The sequence below is a fragment of the Cydia strobilella genome, chromosome 12 (genome assembly GCF_947568885.1).
Source record: "Cydia strobilella chromosome 12, ilCydStro3.1, whole genome shotgun sequence".
Classification (NCBI taxonomy): domain Eukaryota; kingdom Metazoa; phylum Arthropoda; class Insecta; order Lepidoptera; family Tortricidae; genus Cydia; species Cydia strobilella.
Window position 1 is genome coordinate 8,235,702 of NC_086052.1, and position 24,502 is coordinate 8,260,203.

Consider the following 24,502-nt stretch of genomic DNA (forward strand, 5'->3'; position numbering starts at 1 on the left):
AACGTGTCGTATGATGCAACGCACAGGTGCTTGTTTTATTTAATAGGTTTTTTTGTTATAGAAAACCAATAAAATATTATTAATTATTACAAAATGTCATAGTCTCATATTTTATTGCGTATTCAATTAAGTATAGAACATTTTAAATAACTGATCGGATACAAACACGTTGCAACCTGTCGAATCATGCAACGCACAGGTGTCTGTTTTATTTAATAGGTTTTTGTCTTATCCGCGACGTATATATGTGTGTGTGTGTGTGTGTGTGTGTGTGTGTGTGTGTGTGTGTGTGTTGTTCAATAAAAGGAGAGATCAAATCGATGGAACCGTCATTCGTTCAAACGTGTTTGTCTGAAAACAGTGTTAAGTGTTAAAAGTAGTTTAAAGTACCGCAGTACGAGTAGGTACTCTTCATAATTAGTGTTCATTTTGAAAATCTTTCTACAACTTGCAGTGAATTAAAATGGAGGTAAGCTGAACATTAACTGACTGTTTATAAACAAACATTATCTACCTGTTTCCATTTGTGGCAAGTTCTCACAATTGTTTTTATTTTGTTTTAGATTTCAAACGAGAATTCTCTAGAGTGCACTTTCAAAAATTATTATTATGGCAATTTGAGTGATAATGATGAAACTGAAGTTTCAAAGCCACTTAAAATCCGAACCCAGAAACGAGCCAACAATATTGATGCATTTTTCGAAAAGCCTAAAAAGAAACAAGCTGCAGAATATTCGTCTACTGTTGCCCAGTTGACAAATGGAGGTACAAATTATATATCTTCACGTATAGATGACGTTTCAAAGGCCACCCATCTAATTAAAATTGACGTCTATGACATGAAAAAATTGCGAGGCATCCCAAACGATCAGCACTGGAAATTTGCGAATACTAGGATCAAATACTACACGCAGACTGAAGATGATGAGCATTATTCCAACACACAAGAATTAGTTTACAATATTACTAAACATATTGCAACTAAAAACGACTGTAAGAAATATTTCATCGAAGCAAAGCCATTTAAATAAATCATCCCTTACTCCGCCCCCACATAGAGTCCCCCACCAACGAACAAACGATTTTTGGGCATATATATAGCTACTCAACGCAAAGGAAACCATACCGTATCAGCACCCGTGGAAGTGAAACTACGAGTAAAAAATGGATCTACAAAACTCGCTATACGACGATGACCTGGCTAAACTTTGCGAGGACATTGAAATGCAAAATCTAAACTTTAATGGATATTCACCAGCTTCACCGCCTTTATACATCAGTTATACCGAAAACCCTCTTTTGATAACGTGGGAATCTTCATCTGAAGAGGAAGACATTGAAATGGACAACACGACTATATCTATCAGTGAAGATGCATATGAACCCATGTGCTATGACACTTTCGCCACCTGTGCTACAACATGTTCGTCGCCTATGCTACAACATGATGATTGGGCATCGGAGTGGGACAAAAAATCATGTGACATGCAATAAGATGCTACACTAAATGTTTTAAAATTAGGACCGACTATATGTGTGTTTTTATGTGAAATTTTGTGTTAATGTAGGAAAGACTTGCATGTAATTAGTTATCAATTCATTGTAACCCTAAACCTTTTTTTTTTTAATAAATTTGTTGAATACTTCTCCTGTATTTTACTGGTATAATTCCTGTCTGTGTACTTGCAATAATTATAAAGAAAAGAAATGAAAGACATTGTCTGGGAAAATATTTATTTATTACATATTTAAAAAAATTGATCTATACATATCCTTTACAACATAATCATTATACATGGTATTATTTAAAAATAAGCTTAAAAAATCAAACATCGTTTTACCATTAAATTTAAAATATATATAAACTAAACAGTATTCGCCACAAACTGATGTAAAATGATTTTGGATAGACACATGGTTATAAAACCATTTCTTTGAATTTCTTTTTAAAAACAGCTTATGATAACCAGAAGGCTTTCTACCAAAAGAATCAAAATATTCACCATTGCCATGAATATCAATATGAATTGCTACCCAGTGTGAACCAGGTTTAAAATCCGGGTCTAAATTGCTTATGATATAAACAGGTAGAGCCATGAAAACAGGTATTCTGTTAGCCGGATAAACATGTGGTTCAATCGCGGGGCAAATTTTTTTCATACATAATTGTAATTTCTTGGTATCCATTATACAATACTTATTGAATTCACAGATGAATTCATTACCAAGGTTTAGGAACTAATGGTACAATGTTTCATAAATGCATTATTATATATGCATGTTCTAATTAACTATTATAATCTACACTCACATCTCGATGTTTGTTTATTTCAATGATATTATCAAACTCTGCATAAACAATGCAATTAAGAGTTGTGGTAAGAGCACTTTCAAATCGAACTTCTAATCGTACACTACCATGTCTAACAAGATTCCAATGGGAAGTAGAACTTGCTGATAAATCAGGTGTTAAATCGAAACACATCAAACAATAACCATTTCCATAGTCTTCTCTACTTATTGAGTTCCCTTCATTAAGGAAATGAATACCCGTTCCAGAAAACAAGGTGTGATATGTTGACACCATTAAACCGGTACTGAAAGATGGTTGTAATGTTTTTGAAGGAACTTGGTGACCATCTACATACAAACTAAATAAGTTCATATCGTGGTGGTGGAAATTAAAAGGATTACTTTTTAAACTACCATTAAATGCTGTATTATCAACAAAACCCACAATACACCTTTTTGGAACTTGACCGAGGAAAATATTATCAAGCGATTTCCCTTGCACGCCTGTTGGTATTGTAAGTACTTTAACTTCCGCTCTTGTTATGGGATACTTTGCAGTCGTTGAAGCTAAAACCTTTTGATGTGCAAGTAAAACGCTCGGGTTAATTTTTGTTCTTCTAATTATTAAACTTGCGTCCATTATAAGTACTTTAAGTTTTTTATCTTGACTACACATGAGATTAAACGACTCCTTGGATCGTACTAATTTGACACGAATTTCAACACCGTTTATTAAAAACTTTTCTTGATTGAAAATATCACCGTGTAGGTGTCCTATCATTTCAACTTCCTTACTGTCTTTAATAAATTCTTGTCTTTTGGTCCAACCCTTATTAGTCGCATCAGTTCCATTCATATGACCCGAAGTGTCTTCGTACCATAACCCACATGTAAGATGAGACTGTTTTGCTGCCGGACCATAATTTAGTAGAGTTTCCATATATGCACGGTATGCATAAGTATTATTAGGCGGTGATACTAGTTTTTGATTTAAATATATATCCAACTGGTTGAAAAGTGAATGTAACCAATTATTAACTGGAGCAACATGAGTTTCTGTTGATTTGATTTTAGAACTATCTTGATTCAATATCTTTGCTTTAATATGCAGTAAAGTGTGAGACAGGTCAATATAGTCATCACCTGATCCTGGCACTTGAAATTCAATAGGACCATCATCACTAAGAGAAGAAATAGGTTTATAGTGTATCCACTGTCCATTTTCTATACTTGTTTGTGTTGATGGAAGGGCAAACAAATCTAACTCGGACTTAGCGCATTCGCATGAATGATTATGCAAAAATGACATGGTTTAGTTAGAAAAAATATCGTTGATATATTTTTTATTTTTCTTTGTACCTCTCTCTCGAAATGCTTTGGATGTAATGGTGCGCTCCTGTCTCTTTCGTTGCATTTTATACCCAGACCCTGACATCAACGAATCAATTTTTTCATCGGCTTTTCTTTTTAAATTACTGCTTGCATTCTTAAAACGAGACTTAAATGATTCATCAATAGGGTGTGAATTCATCATGTCAGACAAGAGACCAACTCCGGCATTTAATGCTTCTTTTCCAACCGTTCTAAAACCGCTGGATAACAGAGGAAATACTGATCTAAACAGACCCCCCAAAAAACTTCCTATGCCGTGTCCTCGTTGGTGGGGAACACCTTTATATACAATGCCTACTCCTGAACCAGCTTGATGAGAATAATAATGTTCATATGGACAGCGAATATTTTCACGGCTAATATGATTCATTTTATTCGTTGAAAATGTAGTTTCACACATGAAGTTCCAAACTGGAATGGAACCTTTCCACCCGTATGCATTCTTATATCAATTTCAATTGTATCAAACTCTCTACGCATAACGGGTATGTAATGTGCAGGAGAAAAGCTATGCATTTTATATGCTCCATAAATGTATTTTGTCGGATCAAGCGGTATTATTCTTACTAACGATGTCATAACATCCCCCACCACTTGAGGTTGAACGATATCCGTATATATAAATAATTGCGATGGTAGGCCTAAATATAAATTAGCAGGAAATTTTCCAAGTTGACATTGTATAAGGTTCGTATTTGGTTTGAAACCTAGCTGAAGGTTTAGTATTGGTGTTGCATGTACCGAAACTATTTCTTTATGCAAAGAAGTCACCTTGATAACTTTCGATATTCTGTCATAGCTAAATTTCACCTTGTTCTTCAATAATGAGTTTTCATTAAAGGCAGATAGAAAGTGATCCATGTCGTCATATGTCGTAGCCGGTATATGGGACTTATATTCAACGGAAACAGGTAATTTTTCATTTTGTAATAATACGTTCTTTTTTACATACACCACGTTTTCATGTTCCTGCACGTTGTACAAGGAACACGGGTAATGAAACTCCACTAATCCGACAACCCATTCTCCTTCTAATTTTATTGTCTTTGGGAGTTTGGTGAGAAAGTTTGCTGTTGTATTTTCGGGGTAATACTGTATTGAGCTGTTGCTCAACAAAGTTAAATAGAAACTATCATCACTCATATTTCTTCTAAACTCGACGCAGATATCCAACTATTGAATTTATTTGGATAACCTTTCCACTTCACAAGCACCTCCTTTCTGTTACCAACTCGTCTCGAACGTATTATTTTATCTATTTTACATGTCATGGTGGGGCTATAAGTAACTTTTTGTAACTCTTTAGAATAGAAAGTGCCTGTGATTGGTTCATCTTGTAAGTCCTTTAAGGTATAAACAAAATGAGGGGATCTTTTTATTATTGATTCGATAACAAAGATTTCATCGCTCCAATTGGTTTCGTAACCTTTTTGAAATATGTGTTTATATTTAGTTATTCTGACATGATCACCAACATTGAAACTGGAAGTATAATTACTTTTTAATCTATTTCTTGGCGTATCGTATAAATTAGTCCATACAGTCATAATGTTGTTAAAATTGACATCTATCGGACACATTTTAATACTAGAATGATAACTATGATTATATGAATAAAGGAGATCTTGTAAAATGCCAATGTATTTATAAGTATTTTTGTGTGTAAAATAGCGCCACATTTTCATTTTTAATGTTCTTTGAAATCGTTCTACAATACTTGCCTTAATGTCAGGATTATTCGTTGTATAGTAGTTTATGTTTTTATTTTTAAAATAGTTCCTTACTTCTTTGGAAACGAATTCAGTCCCTTTATCAGATTGAATGTGACGCGGAGTTGCTCTAGCTTCGATAAATATGTCATCAAAACATTGCTTAACTGTTTCTGAATCCTTCTTTTTCATGGATCTAGCAAAAGCATACTTACTAAAGACATCAATAACACAAATAATGTATTTAAATCCATCATTATATTTACTATATGTACGCATATCACTTAAATCTACTTGCCAAAGTTCATTATAATTGGAAAGAATGTATTTGTTTCGTGTAAAACGCCTTTGAACTGGTCTATGTAACGTATAGGTTTCCTGAGACCGTAACCAGTTTTTTACCTCATCTTTGTCCATTTGACCATGCATTGCTTTAGCTAATTTGTCAATACTGCTGTAGCCAGCTGGATTAGAAACATCATAGTAAATCCTGTTGATATCTAATAAGGGGTCCATCTCTCCCAATCTATTTTCTTTTTTGACACTTCAGGAGTTTTGCGTGAAATTGGTGTAGAGGCTCCTTTTACTTGAGTCGATGTTGATCTTGTGTTTTTATATATTGGTGAATCTTGAGCCTTGTTAGGATGAAGATTATTTATATATTCTAGATTAGATTGATTGCCTATGCAAGATGCGGGAACTCCAATGTCATTTAACACTGAAGCAAATTCTTTCCAGCCAGTGGGTTTTATTTTTCGTTTGAGAGGTCTCACGGTGTCACTTATCAAATCAGTTATATTACTTTCTGGAATTACTTGATTATTCACTACGATTTCCCCTCCTTCTTTCCACCAAATCTTCGGTTTATTTTTTAAAATAGAATCAAGCAGGGAGCGACCTTTTTTTTGGTAACTTTTTGGAATTAAATTTACGATGTGAGATGGAGTAAACTGTTCAGGGTAAGTGCGAGTTAAAGGAGTACTAGTAGCGTCATATTCGTATGGATTAGCATTTGGTAATGTCACATTATAATCAGTTTCATCTTTTTTAACCATAGATTTATCCATATACTTATCATAGTCTTCATGAACTTTTTTTATATCATCAAGAATAATAGGTAGCTTGAACGGTTTCCGATCTGTTTCTGTAAAATGCAAAAAACGTTGCAGTGTTTGGGAATATAATGCCCATTTTTCACGATCTCCCATTTTACTTTTCAATATCTTTTGCATGTCTGCGTCTAAGCGAGATAATGAATTCAAAGGTGCATTGTCATTGTGTTTAAGCTTCTCAATGAAATCTGGTTCTACTAGAATCATTTTCTTCGTGTTCTCCATTTTAATTATGTTAATGAGCTCAGTAAGCTACTTAAAACAGCACCTAGTATAATTGGTAAAAACGCACCACCCTTTTGAATTATAATAGTCTTCCTTAATTTTTGTTTACCCTTAGAAACTAATTTCCGTAATATATTTTTATGTTTATGTAACTTGATCTTTTCTGTATTGTCTAATGGAACTTTTCCCCTTAAAACGTTGTAAATGCACTCACAAATAATATTTATTTCATCTTCGTCACATGCTTTAAGTAAAGCTTTACGATATTTTGGTTTTAGCGTATGTAGAGCTTTAAGCAAATGTTGATGTGTGGTTACTCTATCAGGCATCATTTAGAACTGACAAGAACAGAATGATTACTTACATATTTAAACCCTTTTTTCGGAATATATACTGTACAACATTTGTCAAATGGAAATAACTTAGTTTTAAAACGACATATATCATCAGTGCTTTGTTTCAAATCGATCATCAGGTATCCATGGGCTGGCGTTGTTGCATCTTTGTAGGCTTCTTCAACAAATTTAGTATTTTCAGGATAAACTTGTCGAGACAAATACCGTATTTGAGTTTTGTCTCTAGGATTTTTAAAGTAAACAATGTATGTTGTGTTCAAAGATATGTCACGTTGTCCTCTCCCTTGATGAAATAGATTTTGAGTTATATAGAAAACGCTTAAATTTCTGTGATGGCTACCTTTAGTAAAAATATCAACAATACGTCCATCTGATTCTCTCATTAAATCATCTATTATAAGTAGTTTAGGTTGCTTCCCATCAAACAAACTTAAATCGGGAATACCTTGAATATAATCGATACCATTTAAATTATATAGTGGTTGCATTTCATCATAGCACCACAGCACTTGAGTGAATTCTGTATTACACATTTTTCCTACATTTTTCAGAAAGTTAGTGACAAAGTTTGATTTCCCACAACCGCTTGGACCAGCAATAATAGCTGTAAATGGATGGATAAAATGATACATTACAGAAAACGGTCTTTCTCCTTTAAAGACCGTCAAGAAAATAAAATTCAATCATAAGATTATGTATATATATATACACATGCGCACCTTCTTGCACACAAAAATGCATATTTATTTAAAATTGTTTACTACATTATGAATAAGACAAAAACTTTTTTTAAATATATTTATTTATAATTGTCGAAAAATACTGATACACAAAAAAATATACATACAATTTCCATCGTAAAAATAGATCTCTTATATTATATCTTATTGTTTAAAACATACGTTTTTTATGTTTTATTACAAAATTCACTTAATATTAAAACTAAATACATTATATCCCCCCCCCCCCCTTTATTTCGCTACTTCAACTTATAGTGGCCCCAAGCTAAGGTGTCAAATGATTCTTGACAAAGATATCTTTTCGTGTCTGAATAAGATAACGAAATTTTATTGATTTTCTGTGTAAATATTACATGTTTTATCGATCGAAATCTGTGCATTTCTGATAATAAATCTTTCTTTTCATTTAGACAATCTTTGTAGTCTTGCAACTTAAATTTCTTAGTCACACATTTATTTACACCTTTAGCCTTGGCCACTATTTTTTCCTCAACATTCAATGCGTACATTTTAGATCTTAAACCCACAAATTCTTTCAAAATTTTACCTTTATTTTCGTCTTTGAAATATCCTAATTTTTTTTTATTTATACATGGAAAACCGTAAATATTATTGGGGTCATAGTCAGATGTATCAAAATATTTTTTCAAGTCATTTCTTATATCAGAATAGAAATCTTCTGTAAAAATTTGATAAATAAAACTGTCTGTATCTGTATATAACAATTTAACATTATTCCCGAATTTTTGTTGCATATATCCATAATGGAAGTCATACATTAAAGTTTTTGACAAGTCTAATATACAAAATCCTAAGTATATAGGCTTGTTGTATAGTAGACTAGTTTTCTTTAACTGTACTGCAGCTAAGCTTTCAGAAAAAATAGAAATACTATGGAATTCGGGACGAGCGATATAGCTTTCGATTCCTTTGATATGATCTTTACTTTCCCACTGTGAAAGCAAATACACATCCACTCTTTTCTCAATATTTTCCATCGTTTTTCCAAAAACTGCATTGTTCATTAACTTGTAGAAGTCCTTTTCGAATTCGGTTTCTGCAGATGTCCTTAACGTAGTGTTCAAATCAATATACTTTTTGAGCCAATTGGTTTGTTTAAATTTTAAGATTCTATGGACTTTTGTTAAATTTAATCCATTGTCTAAACATTGTATAAGATTCCTATAGTGTATAATGTATTTTATTTTGTTTTTCAAATTTGGAATCAATTTTTTTTGTTTACTTTTATCTATTATGTGCTCAGCACAAAATGGTAAATCTGAGTGAGAATCATGTAATGAATCTGGATATTCCAAATCGACTTCTAAAATGTACCCATAATCAGCATCGTTTGAGAGTTTAAAGTCCATAGCTGGGTCAACCCATTCAAATTCACCAACAGGAAGACGTTGCGACATCGCCCAACCATACAAGTTATTAGCATCGAGGTAGATAAGATAAGATGACGGTTCATTTGAGTCAAAGTCTGACATATAATAATTATTTGACTTAGCATAACGATTACTGCATTGTGATATACCACCTCGAAGCCCTTTTTTAACAAACGAAATTTTATCGAAATCTGTTAAAAGTTCAAGTTGTATCCCAGTCATTTTTAGCATAGCATCCCAGCTGAGACCAGGAGCTGTAAAATAATGAGCTGGGTCCAAGCTGTATGTATCAAGACACACTGAACGAAAATTTTCAAAGACATCGGTTAATAGGAGGACATCTGTTTTTAAATACAAGTTAGAATAATCCAACATTGTTTTACAGTTGAAATGGGTCCATACGTTTTGTGCATGTTGATAATCCTCATCTGTTATACAGCTATCTGTTAAGGCACTGTAAAAATCACTTATTTTAGGCAACGATGACGCTTCAAGAGATTTACTAGATTTCATAAACTCGTATGGAAATATACCCTTTTGCTTCAGAAGTTTAAAATCTTCGCATCTAGGGTATTGTTTCCTTAATTCATGGAATTGGTGTTCCCGAAGGTTTCGGGCTAATTTATCTAAACTACTCGACATGAACCTAAAGGAATCAACAAATCTAAGTGATAAACATTTTCCATCAAATTTAAGTTCTTTGCTAAATGAAATATATTTTTCTTTATTTTGAGGTATAATCTCGATGGGCCCTTTACGGAAATTCAATGCTTTTACAATAAAATGTGCGTCGTAATTACTTAGATTATGGAAAAATACTGGCACGAATGAGGGAGGTTTGAATTTATTATTACAAGCCTTATGTGTCACTCCATGGAATTTTCCTGTGGTCCAATCATAACTGAAAACGCTTTCAGATTCTAACGTCTTATTACATACAAAACACTTATTATTAGCTTCTCCAATTTTGTTTAAATCGCTCTGATTTAATCGAATGGGTTGTTTTCGAAAGCAAATATATTTTATTAATTTTGTTAAATCATTATAAAGAGTCTCCATAAATACTTTAGCACAATCTGGGCCTGTATATGATCGATAGCGTGAAAGACTATCATCAAATGAACACTTTATAAAATAACCAAAACTGTACACTTCATGTTGTTGAACGTTTTTTGTGTACGATTTTGATTCTTTCTTTTTGTTTGGTTTTGATTCTTTCTTTTTGTTTGGTTTTGATTTGTTAGGAATGTTAGGATCACAAGACGATATGGGATTTAAAAATGCCTCAAAATCTGCGTAAACAACAAACGGTAATTTAAGCTTACGGTGATATTTATCAAAAAAAATGTTATGGTTTGAAATTTCTTTACCAAACCAATCTTTATAATTCTTATCATGATTTGGGAGTTTAACAACAAGGTGACAACAATCATTTTTTTGATGATTAGTTAGTTGTTCATTTGAGTAAAATGCTAATAAACACCCATCACAAATGTGAAAGCTATAATTGGTTGTTGAAATCTGTCGGCTTACTAATCGAGATAGATTTTTTATATAACAGTAATGTCCCTGGCTACCATTAGATATGTAAAGTAAATTAATATGTGTTGACTTACGACATTTGGTAAAGTAAAGTGGACCGTTTACTTCATGTGATTTGGAATTTTCATTATATTGTAATCCGAAAACATTAATGCTTATATCATTTAATTTTTCAACTTTATGAACATCTGTAAGTTTAACTGGGAATGGTATGTTTGAAAATTTTAATTTGTTACGATGAGTAATATAGGACGACACTCTCTGTGAACTGTTCCTAACCGGATACAGCGCTGAAAGAATCGCCCATTTCAAACACTCGTGGTCATGGTTTTGGACGTTGATTATTGCTTTTTTTGTTTTAATATCATGTGGTAAATCAACATATGAAGAACCGCGTAATGGATTAAATTGGTTAACGTTCATGTCTAAGTATTTTATGTCTTTAAGACTCCATCCGCTGTCTTTTTTTTCAAAGTTTGAAATTTTATTTGTGAGTGAGTTTTTGAAATTTTCTAAAAATTCTTCTCTGTTATCACCTTTACAAATAGTCCAACTCAAAATATTAAAATCGAAATAATTGTTGATTCCTTTAGATTCTTGTATGAACTCTGCGTGTAATATAAAACTAATCTTGAAAATGGTTAGCTGTTGAATGCAGTCATCTATTAAATTATTTAAAGATGTTTTAATACTCTCAAAAAAAAGTTCTGGTGTCTCAAACTCAAGGTTAGTTTTTTCCGGATTTGTTATTCTATAAGTTAATAATCTATTCCCAAATGCAGTTTCAATAAGTTCAACATTGGGATAAGAATGCTGAAATTTTAAACTATTATTTTTATGAACATTACTTCTTAAATGCTGGGCGTAGTACCTCCTCGAAACGTTCTGTTTGCAGGTTTTACATTCGACGGTATCAACGATGACAGGAGTTGATGATGATGATGCAGCTATTCGAGAAGTTGATGGTTGTGGCTCCATGGCAGCTGCTGGATGCTGGCTTGACGAATCACATGGTTGAATGGTTTCTTCTGACATATGTTTTCTTTTTATTCCGCGTGTTACGCATCTAAAAATAAGAAAAAAGAATAGATTAAAATACATATGTACAAGAATGGATTTAAAAAAAAATATAGTACGAAAATTCACTTGTACCGTAATACCTGACATTAAATTTGACTGGCAAAGAGAACAATACGCTTCCATGGTTAATACACCATCTATCTCATCATAAGGTAAAATCGATGATCGTTTAACATTTACATGCCCACTACAAGGGGTGATAAAGGGTTTAAAATCATGATCGTGAGCTATACTCGGATCAAGTTTTCCACTGATAAACCACAATCTTAAATATTTATGAAAACTAGCCAATAACACTGATTTGCTAAACATTTTAATGTCTTCGCTAGTAAAATCCATCACGATGGTGAATGCTTATTAAATGAGGCAGATTGTTTGGGATTTTATTTATATTCGATTCATCTCCCCACTACTAAACAGTAATTAAAGTAAAACTGGTTAAACATGTTACACTCAAAAATTACTCACAAATTTTGCTGCTGATTCTCGGCTTCCAAACAACGTTCATAGAGTTCATTATCAAAAACTGACTTGTTGAGATCTGAAACGTCTTCACACCGTTCATAGAGGTCATCGTCGTATAGCGAGTTTTGTAGATCCATTTTTTACTCGTAGTTTCACTTCCACGGGTGCTGATACGGTATGGTTTCCTTTGCGTTGAGTAGCTATATATATGCCCAAAAATCGTTTGTTCGTTGGTGGGGGACTCTATGTGGGGGCGGAGTAAGGGATGATTTATTTAAATGGCTTTGCTTCGATGAAATATTTCTTACAGTCGTTTTTAGTTGCAATATGTTTAGTAATATTGTAAACTAATTCTTGTGTGTTGGAATAATGCTCATCATCTTCAGTCTGCGTGTAGTATTTGATCCTAGTATTCGCAAATTTCCAGTGCTGATCGTTTGGGATGCCTCGCAATTTTTTCATGTCATAGACGTCAATTTTAATTAGATGGGTGGCCTTTGAAACGTCATCTATACGTGAAGATATATAATTTGTACCTCCATTTGTCAACTGGGCAACAGTAGACGAATATTCTGCAGCTTGTTTCTTTTTAGGCTTTTCGAAAAATGCATCAATATTGTTGGCTCGTTTCTGGGTTCGGATTTTAAGTGGCTTTGAAACTTCAGTTTCATCATTATCACTCAAATTGCCATAATAATAATTTTTGAAAGTGCACTCTAGAGAATTCTCGTTTGAAATCTAAAACAAAATAAAAACAATTGTGAGAACTTGCCACAAATGGAAACAGGTAGATAATGTTTGTTTATAAACAGTCAGTTAATGTTCAGCTTACCTCCATTTTAATTCACTGCAAGTTGTAGAAAGATTTTCAAAATGAACACTAATTATGAAGAGTACCTACTCGTACTGCGGTACTTTAAACTACTTTTAACACTTAACACTGTTTTCAGACAAACACGTTTGAACGAATGACGGTTCCATCGATTTGATCTCTCCTTTTATTGAACAACACACACACACACACACACACACACACACACACATATATACGTCGCGGATAAGACAAAAACCTATTAAATAAAACAGACACCTGTGCGTTGCATGATTCGACAGGTTGCAACGTGTTTGTATCCGATCAGTTATTTAAAATGTTCTATACTTAATTGAATACGCAATAAAATATGAGACTATGACATTTTGTAATAATTAATAATATTTTATTGGTTTTCTATAACAAAAAAACCTATTAAATAAAACAAGCACCTGTGCGTTGCATCATACGACACGTTGTAACGTGTTTGTATCCGATCAGTTTTTAAAATGCTCTATAATTAAATATACAATAAAATACAGGACCATGGCATTTCGTAATAATAAATGATATTTTATTGGTTTTCGAAAAATGTTTTTTAGTTCTCACAACCCATGTCACATAACTTTATAATATATATTGCATTCCACAAAATGTAATTATTACGACGTGGGAAGCCACATAGCAAAAACTTTGACCTTAATAAAATAAATCGTTAACGACGGAATCACACACCTGTCAAAGCAAAAAAGTGGGCGGTCACAAGACATGCGCCTTTATTTTCTCCATGAGAAAAAATCCACACGACACAAACAATAGCCGCCGCAGAAGCTGTAAGCATATATCTATTAAGGATAGAGCAAAAAAACGATCATAAAACCCTAAAAAAATCTGCTCCGCAGGATGCCGCCAAGTGCCGCAGAAGCTGTAATACCCTTACTACTCACGTCGGCTAAAACTTGTACGAACGCGGCCACACACCGGTAAACTTGCGCAAACGAAAACTTGCACAAGTTCGGAATCGAAAATCACACAAGTCTCCAAAACTTGTACAAGCCCAAAATTTGCGCAAGTATCGTCCAACACACGTAACAGTATACTTGTGATTTTGCGCAAGTATATTGTTACGTGTGTGCCTAGCATAACGTGCTTCCAAAAGAGATCAAAAGTCCAGTATTTTGTAGGACGTACATTTCTTCTATTCTATCTCAAGTAGTCGTTGCCCTAACATACCTCTCACGTCGAATTAAGCTAGGGACAAACTGAGCCCACGCAACGCAACGTAGGTATGCAATGCATTATGAGACTTGTCATGCGTTGCATTGCGTAAGACAAGTATGTTTTTAAGCATACAAATGTCAGGGTCCAGATTTTATAATGCATTGCATACGTTGCGTACGTAGGCTCAGTTTGTCCCTATCTCTATGGTCCCAATCTCCCAACGTCAGTTCATTTTTATATGGAGCTGACACGTAAAATGTTTGTAGATATATTTTTGGAAGTTTAGCACAAAATACGGTAAAAACAATAAAAACAATTTCTTGAATTATTTATTTAAGTTAAGCTTAACCAAAATCAAAAGAGGCTTAAAGGATAACCATTCGACGCGAGGTATAAGTATCCACTTTTATATACAGGTAATATGGCGACGTCTTTTCGTAATATTCGGACAGTTATAGGCACACATATGTCACAAAATGCGTAGAAACAGAGACACATATGTTACGGAGTTCTTGCAGCTATAACAATAAATAACAATAATTATTAGATTTCCTATTCATGTTGGCCTACTTGAAAAAATGGAACATACAATTTTTTACTTTAATAAATCCCCTTCACAAGAAACGCGCCATTTATTGGAAGGAAAAAATCTGATCTGAATCTGTTGATCTTAAATGCACACAAGTGGGTCCATCCACATGTTTCTTTCTGACAGTATAAAATTTTACCAATTTTATGAGAGCTACCACGAGCTCACGGTTTTTTTTTTTTTCATTTTATATGGAAACTTGAACGCCGCAGCCAAAGTATTTTTTGTGGCCATTTGCTGTTTAAATAGCTGTACAGTTTTGCAGCTTCTATTTTATTAAATAAGTGTTTTCCTAAAGTTACTGTAGCTGGTATACTTTTATTTGACATTGTATTTATTATGCTAATTGAAATTTAATTGTTAATATATAACTAGCGACCCGCCCCGGCTTCACACATGTAACCCTTAACAAATTATCCACCTAAACCTTCCTCAAGAAACTATTGATAGGTAAAAACCGCATGAAAATCAGTTTTGTAGTTTTTGAGTTTATCGCGAACATAAAGATAGACAGACGTGGCGGGGGACTTTGTTTTATAAGATGTTAGCGATAACTAGATTAAATAATAAATAATAAAACCAATGCCAACTGGCAATGTGTATCATGTTCCCTACTTAGAAAATTAATTACAAAGTCAAGCTATTCGAAGCGCGAGACAGTTCTCGAAACGAATATCTAAAACCGAACTGAGTGCAGTTTGAAAAGCTGGAGTTGTGTGGAAGCTGGGGTACGTGTATCAGTGAATAAACACTTAAAAAGTAAATTTGTGTGTAAATGAACACCCATGTTATATACTTTGAGTTCTAAGTAGTTAAATAATATAACTCAGCATTTTTAAACAGCGATTTAAGTCTAAAACCAATTTCCACCAAGTGCCTTTGTCAAAACTACTTAGTTTTGATTAATATGTAGGTACTAGGTAGTTTTAAAAATGATTTTAGGTAAAAAAGAAAAACAATCACTTAAAACTAGTTTTAAGGGGCCCACTGACTATCAGTCCGCCGGACGATATCGGCCTGTCAGTTGTTCGGAACTGTCAAATTTTTGTTCTAACTGACAGGCCGATATCGTCCGGCGGACTGATAGTCAGTGGGTCCCTTAAGACCTCAACAGCAAATTTTCTTGTTGGATCCTAATAGGCAGTTCAGCCCTTATACACCTTAAACGCTGTTTAGCACGCATTTAACCCGAAAACTAGTTTTAACCATGGCATTTAGGAAAAGTTTTTTAAACTTTTTTCTTTTGTTGATACAATTCCTCGCCAGTCTGCCTGTGACCACGAACGTAACGTCACGTTCGAAACGTCAGGCCATAAATAAACGTAAGTCTGTACGCGATTAAGTCCCGTGTTAGTTTTAAAATTATGAACTTTTTTAAAGTACGTAGTGAAAACTTAGTCAAAGCATTTCGGAAAACTCTGGGGAATACCCTACGCCTTAATCCGATATTCAACGATGAATGTACTCAGTGAGCTGCAAAATTGTATGGACATTATGAATATAATTAATTCATAAAGTGGCTATATATTTAGTTTTGCAGGTGGGTGCCTATTAATGTGCTTTTCTGGTTATTTTATGAGCTACGCTATTTTGAACATCAGATTTATGTAACGAGTACTTTATGTTTAGTTTATTAACATATTATTAATTATCAGGTTACTAATTTGTCTCTTTGCTGTATAGATACTTATGAAGTTATGAACAAATAATTCACTCGGATAGACCGTTGTTTTTTCATTAATGTCATTTGTAAAATCTAAAGAATAACCTAAATAGAAAAATATATTTTTTTTAATTAGAGGCAAAACGTGAATTATTCCTTTATGATTTGGCAAGCAGACTCGTTAGTTCATTACAAAATAACCGGGTTTTATAACTTGGTTCTATTAAAACTGAGGGCATACCATCCCGCGAAACACGGAAATCTAAATTTCATTATCTGTCTCTCTGTCACTCTTGCATATTCGAGCATGTTTCGCGGTAGATCCTCTGACAGCAGTACTCGCCGTTGGACCCTGGGATATTGGCGCTACAAACAGCTTAAACGTGGTTGGTACTGATATGACTGTCATATGTCATGAATATGTAGTTAGAACCGGAATACAGCACATTAATATAATTGAGTTAGGGGACGCTACACACATATCCCCGACTTCCAGGACCCTGCATTAAGGATTATCTCCAGCGCCGATAGAAATGATGCAGACGCACACTTAATGGGATAAACAACGCAGATGCGCTCTCAACCTATTATACAAGTACAGGCGCATGTAATGCATCACCTATTTTATGGCAGTTCGTTATCTTAATGGCAGCGGCAGGCGCGGCAGCACAGACAATCCAGAAACTTCTCGTGGCCTACGTGACTATCCAGACCACGCATCCCCATATCATTCCTATGCTCTCGGGATGAATATATGCAGCAACCCTGACTGGCGGAGAGCAGTTCTCATCCAGCAACGAATTAGTAACCAGGCTACACGTGAGCTCCAAAGCTTGTCAAACCAGCTTCGCGCTTCTATACTATATTAAATTATGCTCGTAATTTTACTGTAAAAATCAAATAAAGTAAATATCTTCTCAGCGGTGATTCATAAGATTATTTTTTCCCATGTTTTAACATTCGTACACTTACCCTATAATATTATCTTTCGCCAACTCGTGCTTGTTTATCGGAACGGAACAATTAAACGACTTCTTGGAAATTATCTGCCAGATTACTACAAGGTCTTTTTCACCTCAGCAGCTCCAACAAGGGTACTTTGCTGAATAAAACCAGTGAGCAAATCGCATTTTGCTCACCGAGTGAGACAAAATGGCATTCAAGTCACCTTTTTATATTGTTTTTATAGGTAATTTTTTTTGTTAATTATGAAATCAATAATTTTATATTAAGAAAGCAATTAAATTCTCTCTTCTTTATATACTCGTACCTAGGTACCTATCTTTGAATATTAAGCTAGTCGTTCACTCGCGTCGTAACATATGCGATTATCACACTGATGCTGTGGGTCTACCGCGAACATCGAAACTCAAACATTTGCTCGAAATTAGACATTTTCGATTTTCGCAGTTATAGTCCTGATCCGCACGCCGCAGATGTAAGCAAGTCAGCGTTATAACTCTTATAAGCCGGACGCCTCGGCTCGGGCCGGGCCCGGTCTAGCGTGAGTCATCCTTTACTTCGTCAATCGGTCCTCCGCTTCCTAGCACCCTATTCATAAACACGTTTGCTTTGTTGCAGTTTTATCGCAGACAATATTCCTTCTCGGCCTGACAACAGCAGCGCCAGGGTTATACCGCCACAATGATACGGACAGCGCGAATCGGCCGTGCTCTCTCATCGAGTTCACCACGTGGGCCGCGTGCGAGCAGACGCAGCATCAGCTGCTGTGTAAGGGCGGCATCTCTAACCAGTGGATGAAGGGGATACAGTAAGTGGCATGCAATAATGTTATCCTGCTTGGCCTGACAACAGAAAACTGCGTCACGAAGTGGTCACGAAAATGTTTTTTTTTTTTTGTTAATAAGATTTTCATCTATCTATCTATATCTATATATCTATGCACGTGTCCTGACTGATTGACTGACTGACTGACTCATCAACGCAGAGCCGAAACTACGAAAGCTAGAAAGTTGAAATTTTCACACCAGGCTACGTTTATAATGTGTAGAGCTTAGAAGCGATTTTGAGAAATTCGACCCCTAAGCGGGTTAAAAAGGGATGAAAGTTGTATCAAGTTTTATTTTAAGCTAGCAATTTAAAACTTCGTAAAAAGATATACTATTAAAATACAAGAAAACTTATTTCAGTGGTTTTGAAAATTCATCCCTAAGGTGGTGAAAAATTGGGTTCAAAGTTTGTATGGAGATCAAAATTTTATTCAAGTGCGTGCGTGCGTGTTTTTCAAGTTTGTATATGGGCATATTATTAGAATACAGGAAAAGTAATTTCAGCGTTTCAGCTAATAGGGTTAAAAAGGGGTTGAAAGTTTGAATCTATTACATTATTTGTAATGCCAAAATTTGCTTTAAAACTTCTTAGAAAGGCATAATAGTCGAGTACAACAAAAATTAATTTCGACTTTTTTTGGAAATTCATTCCCTAAACTGGGGTAAAAAGGGGTTGAAAATTTGTAGGGGTTCTAATTTTATTTTAAGCTAGGTACTTGAAACTTCGTAGAAAGATATTTAATTAAAAGAGTAGAAAACTAATTTCAGTATTTTTGAAAATTCACCCCCAAGGTGGTAAATAAGGGGTTGAAAGTTTGAATGGAGATCAAACCTGTCAGTCGACTGACTGATTCATCATCGCAGAGCCGAAACTACAAAAGCTAGAAAGTCGAAATTTGCACATTAGGTTGCATTTATAAAGTGTACAAGAGACAAGAAGCGATTTTGATTATACTGAGCAACTTTTACTATGGGACCAACCACGAAATCGCGAAAAAAAATGTTTACCCACTAGCTCGGAAAGCCGTCTGTTATCCTTTAAAATAAGCGGATAAAAACGCATTTTATCCACTAGTGGGGAAAGTAATTTGACCTTGGATGGAGCGTGTTTAAGTAGCTTTTGACCGATAATAAAACGTAATAATGGTTCGTTCGATATTATACAAAAAAAGCCTTTTATATCGAGTCCAAGTTTAAATAAGTCAGTTTTGTTACAGTAAAGCATTTATATCATTTATTTAGTATGTATTTTTAGTATGTCAATTTAAATAAGTCAACTTTTCACATATATTATTCAGTAAGTAATTTGATATTATAATCTATAACAAAAATTTAGTTTGCGGACAAGAATTCCTCATCGGGTTAAAGCCTTCACTCGTTCGATATTAATTATCAATAAATAAATGGTTTGAGAATTTAATGCGAAATACCAAATTTAGCTTTATTTAATGATTTTAAGTCATAACCTTAAAATTCCATAAAAAACATTTGTTTTTTTTTATAATGATGTTGAACGCACAAGTTAAGTCGATGCAATTTCGAAACGCATCATCAGAAATGTCAAAATTGTCAAATGTCAACAAAAATTTTACTTTAAAGTGTTCTCACCGACTCCGACTCACGTAAAAATACACAACTTCCAGAGTTTTCTGTTATAATATCGTATCATCGTAAAAAATTGAGTCTATTGATTCTAGTGATAAAGATGATCTAACGCCTCTGGATGTTGCACTCTCCTCGTCCTCGCTATAGTGAGGGGAAAAGTTTTGTGTTACACACGGATGCAAATGTATTTTACTTCTCCTGTGTTCAAACACTCGCTACGCTCAGGAATCGCTCGCTCGTGGTTCAACTATAGAGTCCTTTCGCTTGCTTGTGTTTCAATTCCACACTCGCGGGTAAAATACAACTTTCCACCCTTGCATAACAAAATAACTATACCCCCATAGAAAATGAACCAGCCAAAATGTATGAAACAGCCAATTATTTTTCGCATTTTGGGGGTTGGTCCCAGTCCCAAAACCTCCCTGGCAACGGGAATGCACTTATTTTTTAGCCACCGTGTATATGTATAGTAGTGTGACTAAAAAACACAAACCAAATTATTTGATAAATATAACTTGATTTGTTCCCAAAGTTGTGTAATATTCATTCGTTTGGCAAAATCGATATGGTAATCAGGGTAATACCTACATATAATACCATGAGGGTATTATATGTAGTAAGGGTAGTGCGTGGGTTGGCGTGGGCGAATTCACAATCAAGAGCCTGATTCAGATTTAACAACTTGTTATGTTTTTAAACTCATTTTGATACGACCTTGACGATTGTCTTGGTGATTGGCGCGTATCTCACGCACGACTTTCACTTCATTTATTTCGCACTTTAGGTAGTAGTCATGCGTATTATGGAGCCTTTTTTGTCAAATAGCTGCATTTTGAGATGGAAGCAAGCCACTTTGCACGATGATAGTGGAGACCCAATAAAACGTTACTTTTCGAAGCACCTGTAATTTCGTCCCTTAGGAGCCGTGGTAAAGCGAGGTCTGTAAAAAACAGAAAAAAAATCTACAAGTTTCACGGAACGATCGATTTAGATTAATTTTGTGGCAATCGAAAGAAAATAACTTTATTTGATCTAAAAAATATAGACAAAATATTTTTAAAGAAATGCTTATAATTATGTAGTGTAAAATTATTAAAAAAAACTTCGGCGCTTTATTTTTCAAATATTGTCTTTCACTTTGGAAAATATCACAAATAAGTACTTTATGATAAAGTCAAACATATTTCTGTACTAGCTTTTGCCCGCGACTACGTCTGCGTGGACTGAGTAACCGCAGCTAGAGTAAGAATAGCGCCTGGATAAAGTGTAATAGCAATGTATACAAATTATCAGGCACTTCATTAATTATTTCAATCCCATCCCGCTTTTGACACTCTTAAGGGATGATTTTCGGGATAAAACTATCCTATGTCCTTCTCCGGGACTCAAACTATCTCTATGCCAAGGGTCTTAGGAAGGTAGTATCAAATAAGTTCAAAACCGTAACAAGTTGTTGAATCTGAATCGGGCTCCAGAACATTCGGTTCATTACAAATGGAGAGAAGGGTAAACGTTTCAGCAACTTACATGCCCATTAGTCAAGAAAAATAAAAGAATAAAACGCTAGTACGATTTGTGCACAATGACCGAGGAGGAATTACTATTCAGTATTGACACAGAATAACGTACTGACTTTTTCATTGTTATTTTGAAAAAGGTGAATATTTTTTCCTCAGTCTCCTGTTGGTCACAAACGAAGGCTTTGAAACGGCGGGATATATATTAAATTCATTATACGCGTTAATACGTTTATAGTATATTGTACAACGATTGTAAATAAAATTTTGCCAACGAGGTCTATAGGTTCACGACAGCCGCAGCTGCCGCCTCTCACACAATGTTTTTCATCACACTAGCAAAGAAAAAAACTAAATTTTAAGCGAAATAATTCTTAAATACGGTGACATTTCAGACATTCGTCCGCCATATTGTAACTTTTTTGACTGGTTAGGCATCGAAGGCATGGACCCGTCCGGCATTCAGCCACTATTAAATTGATCAAATTAAATAATTTTTAACATAAACAAAACAATTAAATTATAACCGTTACTATTTTGAAAGTAAAAGTCATGTGACGAGAAAGGTATTAAGAATGAATGTGGAGGGAGGTACGAGGAGAGGAAAACCGAGGAAAAGGTGGATCGACTGTGTGAGAGATGATATGAAACGAACTCAAGTGAATGATGAGATGACGGGTGACAGAGAGGTATGGAAGAAAAAGACATGCTGCGCCGACCCCAAGTGAATGGGACAAGGGCAAGCGAATGATGAGTATTTTGAAAGTAAAACTCATTTTATACCTTGGTTTTTTAACAAGTATGTATTTTACTTAGAAACTACTTGGTTCGTATGAGTAAGTGACATAATAAAATAAAAAACTATAACTCCCGTGGGAGTAAAATGGATTTTAGCTCCCGCTGCACGTGCGTGGAATAGTGCTATTTGACGCATGTGCAGCGGGAGATAAAGTTAGTAAAGCTTACTGAGCAAGTGTGATGAAAAATTATTTTACTTCTTAACTTAACTTAATTATTTAACTATCGCGGCAACGCGGTATCGTGGTAACCGCAACAATAAACAACCGAAGACAATATTAGTATAAAATTAATTACCTGAGGACGGTAAATGATGAATACATTTTGTTCACAGGCATAAGATCACATCATTCATTTTAACGGATTGGCCCGGCACCTGCCTCAATATTGGCCGGCTGCAGCAACATTTCCCAGAGCTTCGAGCGCTGCACTTACTCAACTGCTCACTGCTACACGTGTTTAAAGGACACTTCGACGAAAGTAGTAGGATAGAGGTGAGACCACGGCACGGGCCAGGTATTCCTCGGACTATAAACAAAATACAATTTGATATTTGCCAGTTGTAATTTGATCTTGGAAACCATAGAGACTAATCTCAATGAAACCTACAGAATTCTTCTGGGCAAGTGTGGGTATTCTACCGTAACCTTATACTCTAATATATATGAGAAGTGGGCTGAACTTATAGGATATAACCAAACGGAGTAGCCATTAACAGGCGTTCCCCTCTGTCGAAAATAGTCGGCCAATGGTCATACACAATGTATGGACTGAAGTTTATCTGACATGGCTATTTTGACGTCACGTATACATTTGACGTTCCCCTCCCCCGCAAAAATTGGCAGACTTTTTTGTACAGCAAATTACAGGCAAGGCGTCTCCGTTGGTTATAGGGCTCCTTTTGCATACATCCGGGTGTCACTCATACAGTGTGGAAAAAATTAATGGGCCCTGAAGGGAAAGTACCTTAAAACCTTAAGTTAGCTCATTTTACTTAAAGGAAACAAATCTGCATTCAAAGATTTTTCTCGCCCGGGAATCGAACCAACTAAAAAATCCAAAAAGTAAACACTCGCTATTTTATTCTACTACTCTACTACTTGATACAGTTAATGTTAATGATAACATTTCTTCAAGAAACATTAGGTCTTACACTCCTCTGTCGTACAAAATATCCATAAAATCGAATATTTAGTCTACTTTTGTTCTTTTATATAGTCCATTTTTGTTCTTTTTTTGGTTCTTACGAGTGAAATTGATTCAAATGGCCTAAAGATCAAACATACCGATTTTCATGCTTTTAACACAATTTGCAGCATTTTCTGGCGCACCGCTAGCACTAACGTTTCCCGATATCCCTAGGTGCCATACAGTGTAGGTATCTCTATTGCGACTGTCATCAGTCAAATTCCATAACAGAGTGTGTGACTCCTTGGCACTGTGAGCTGAAACGGCCGAAAAGCGGACATTCGAAGTTTTTTGCGAAATGGCTTCAGAGTCCCCGGCAAGCTCGACCGAATTTCATTTTAAAACTACGTGTTGGATTGTAATGAAACTTTGCACATAAATACAATGACATGAAATATATCTAGGTCTGTTATTAGTTTATATAGCTCCAGTTTATAAAACAAACAAAATAGAGCAAAAACAAGTTTTGTATGATAAACTCAAATTCGCTGTATTTTTTTAAGTTTAACTATCGTATCTGAGGCTATATAAACTAATTACAGACTTAGATGACCTTATTGTAAATACAAAGTTTCAGAGCAAACTAGCTACCTACTCGTTTTAAAATGAGAGCGTAACTACGTTTGTATGGAGAACCGAGCTTGCCGGGGACTTTAAAGAACATAAAATAAATGTGGTATACATGTTTTCGGCCGTTTAAGCCCACAGTGCTTGGCGTTGGCCTCTTTGACCTCATTTCTCTACAAAAAATCGTTAAATTTATTACCAAAAAAGTAAAAATTCGGAAAACGCATTCAGCCGTTATAAAAACTGTCACGTTCGTAAGTATCCACTTGACAAATCCACTTGCCAAATATCTCATGTATTGGACCCTTCACAGCAGGGTTGTTTTTGTAGGTACTAAAATGTAGTAAACAACATTATAGACATCTTTCTGCAGTTTAGGTATACAAGATGTCATATAAACGTTCTATTATTTTAATGACACTAGGACTTCGCCTTGAACTGAGAACTCG

At 34.7% G+C, this 24,502-nt stretch overlaps 1 protein-coding gene across 1 annotated transcript in view; it reads left to right on the top strand.

The window, feature by feature from the left end:
* Nucleotides 1-17,334: 17,334 nt before the first annotated feature.
* The window catches only part of LOC134745856 (protein singed wings 2), a 31,096-nt gene continuing 23,928 nt past the window's right edge, over nucleotides 17,335-24,502 (top strand). Inside the window, exons 1-3 of the mRNA XM_063679949.1 lie at nucleotides 17,335-17,407; nucleotides 18,170-18,359; nucleotides 22,633-22,792. Coding sequence (XP_063536019.1) covers nucleotides 17,335-17,407; nucleotides 18,170-18,359; nucleotides 22,633-22,792 — 423 coding nt within the window. The remainder of the gene's footprint in view (nucleotides 17,408-18,169; nucleotides 18,360-22,632; nucleotides 22,793-24,502) is intronic.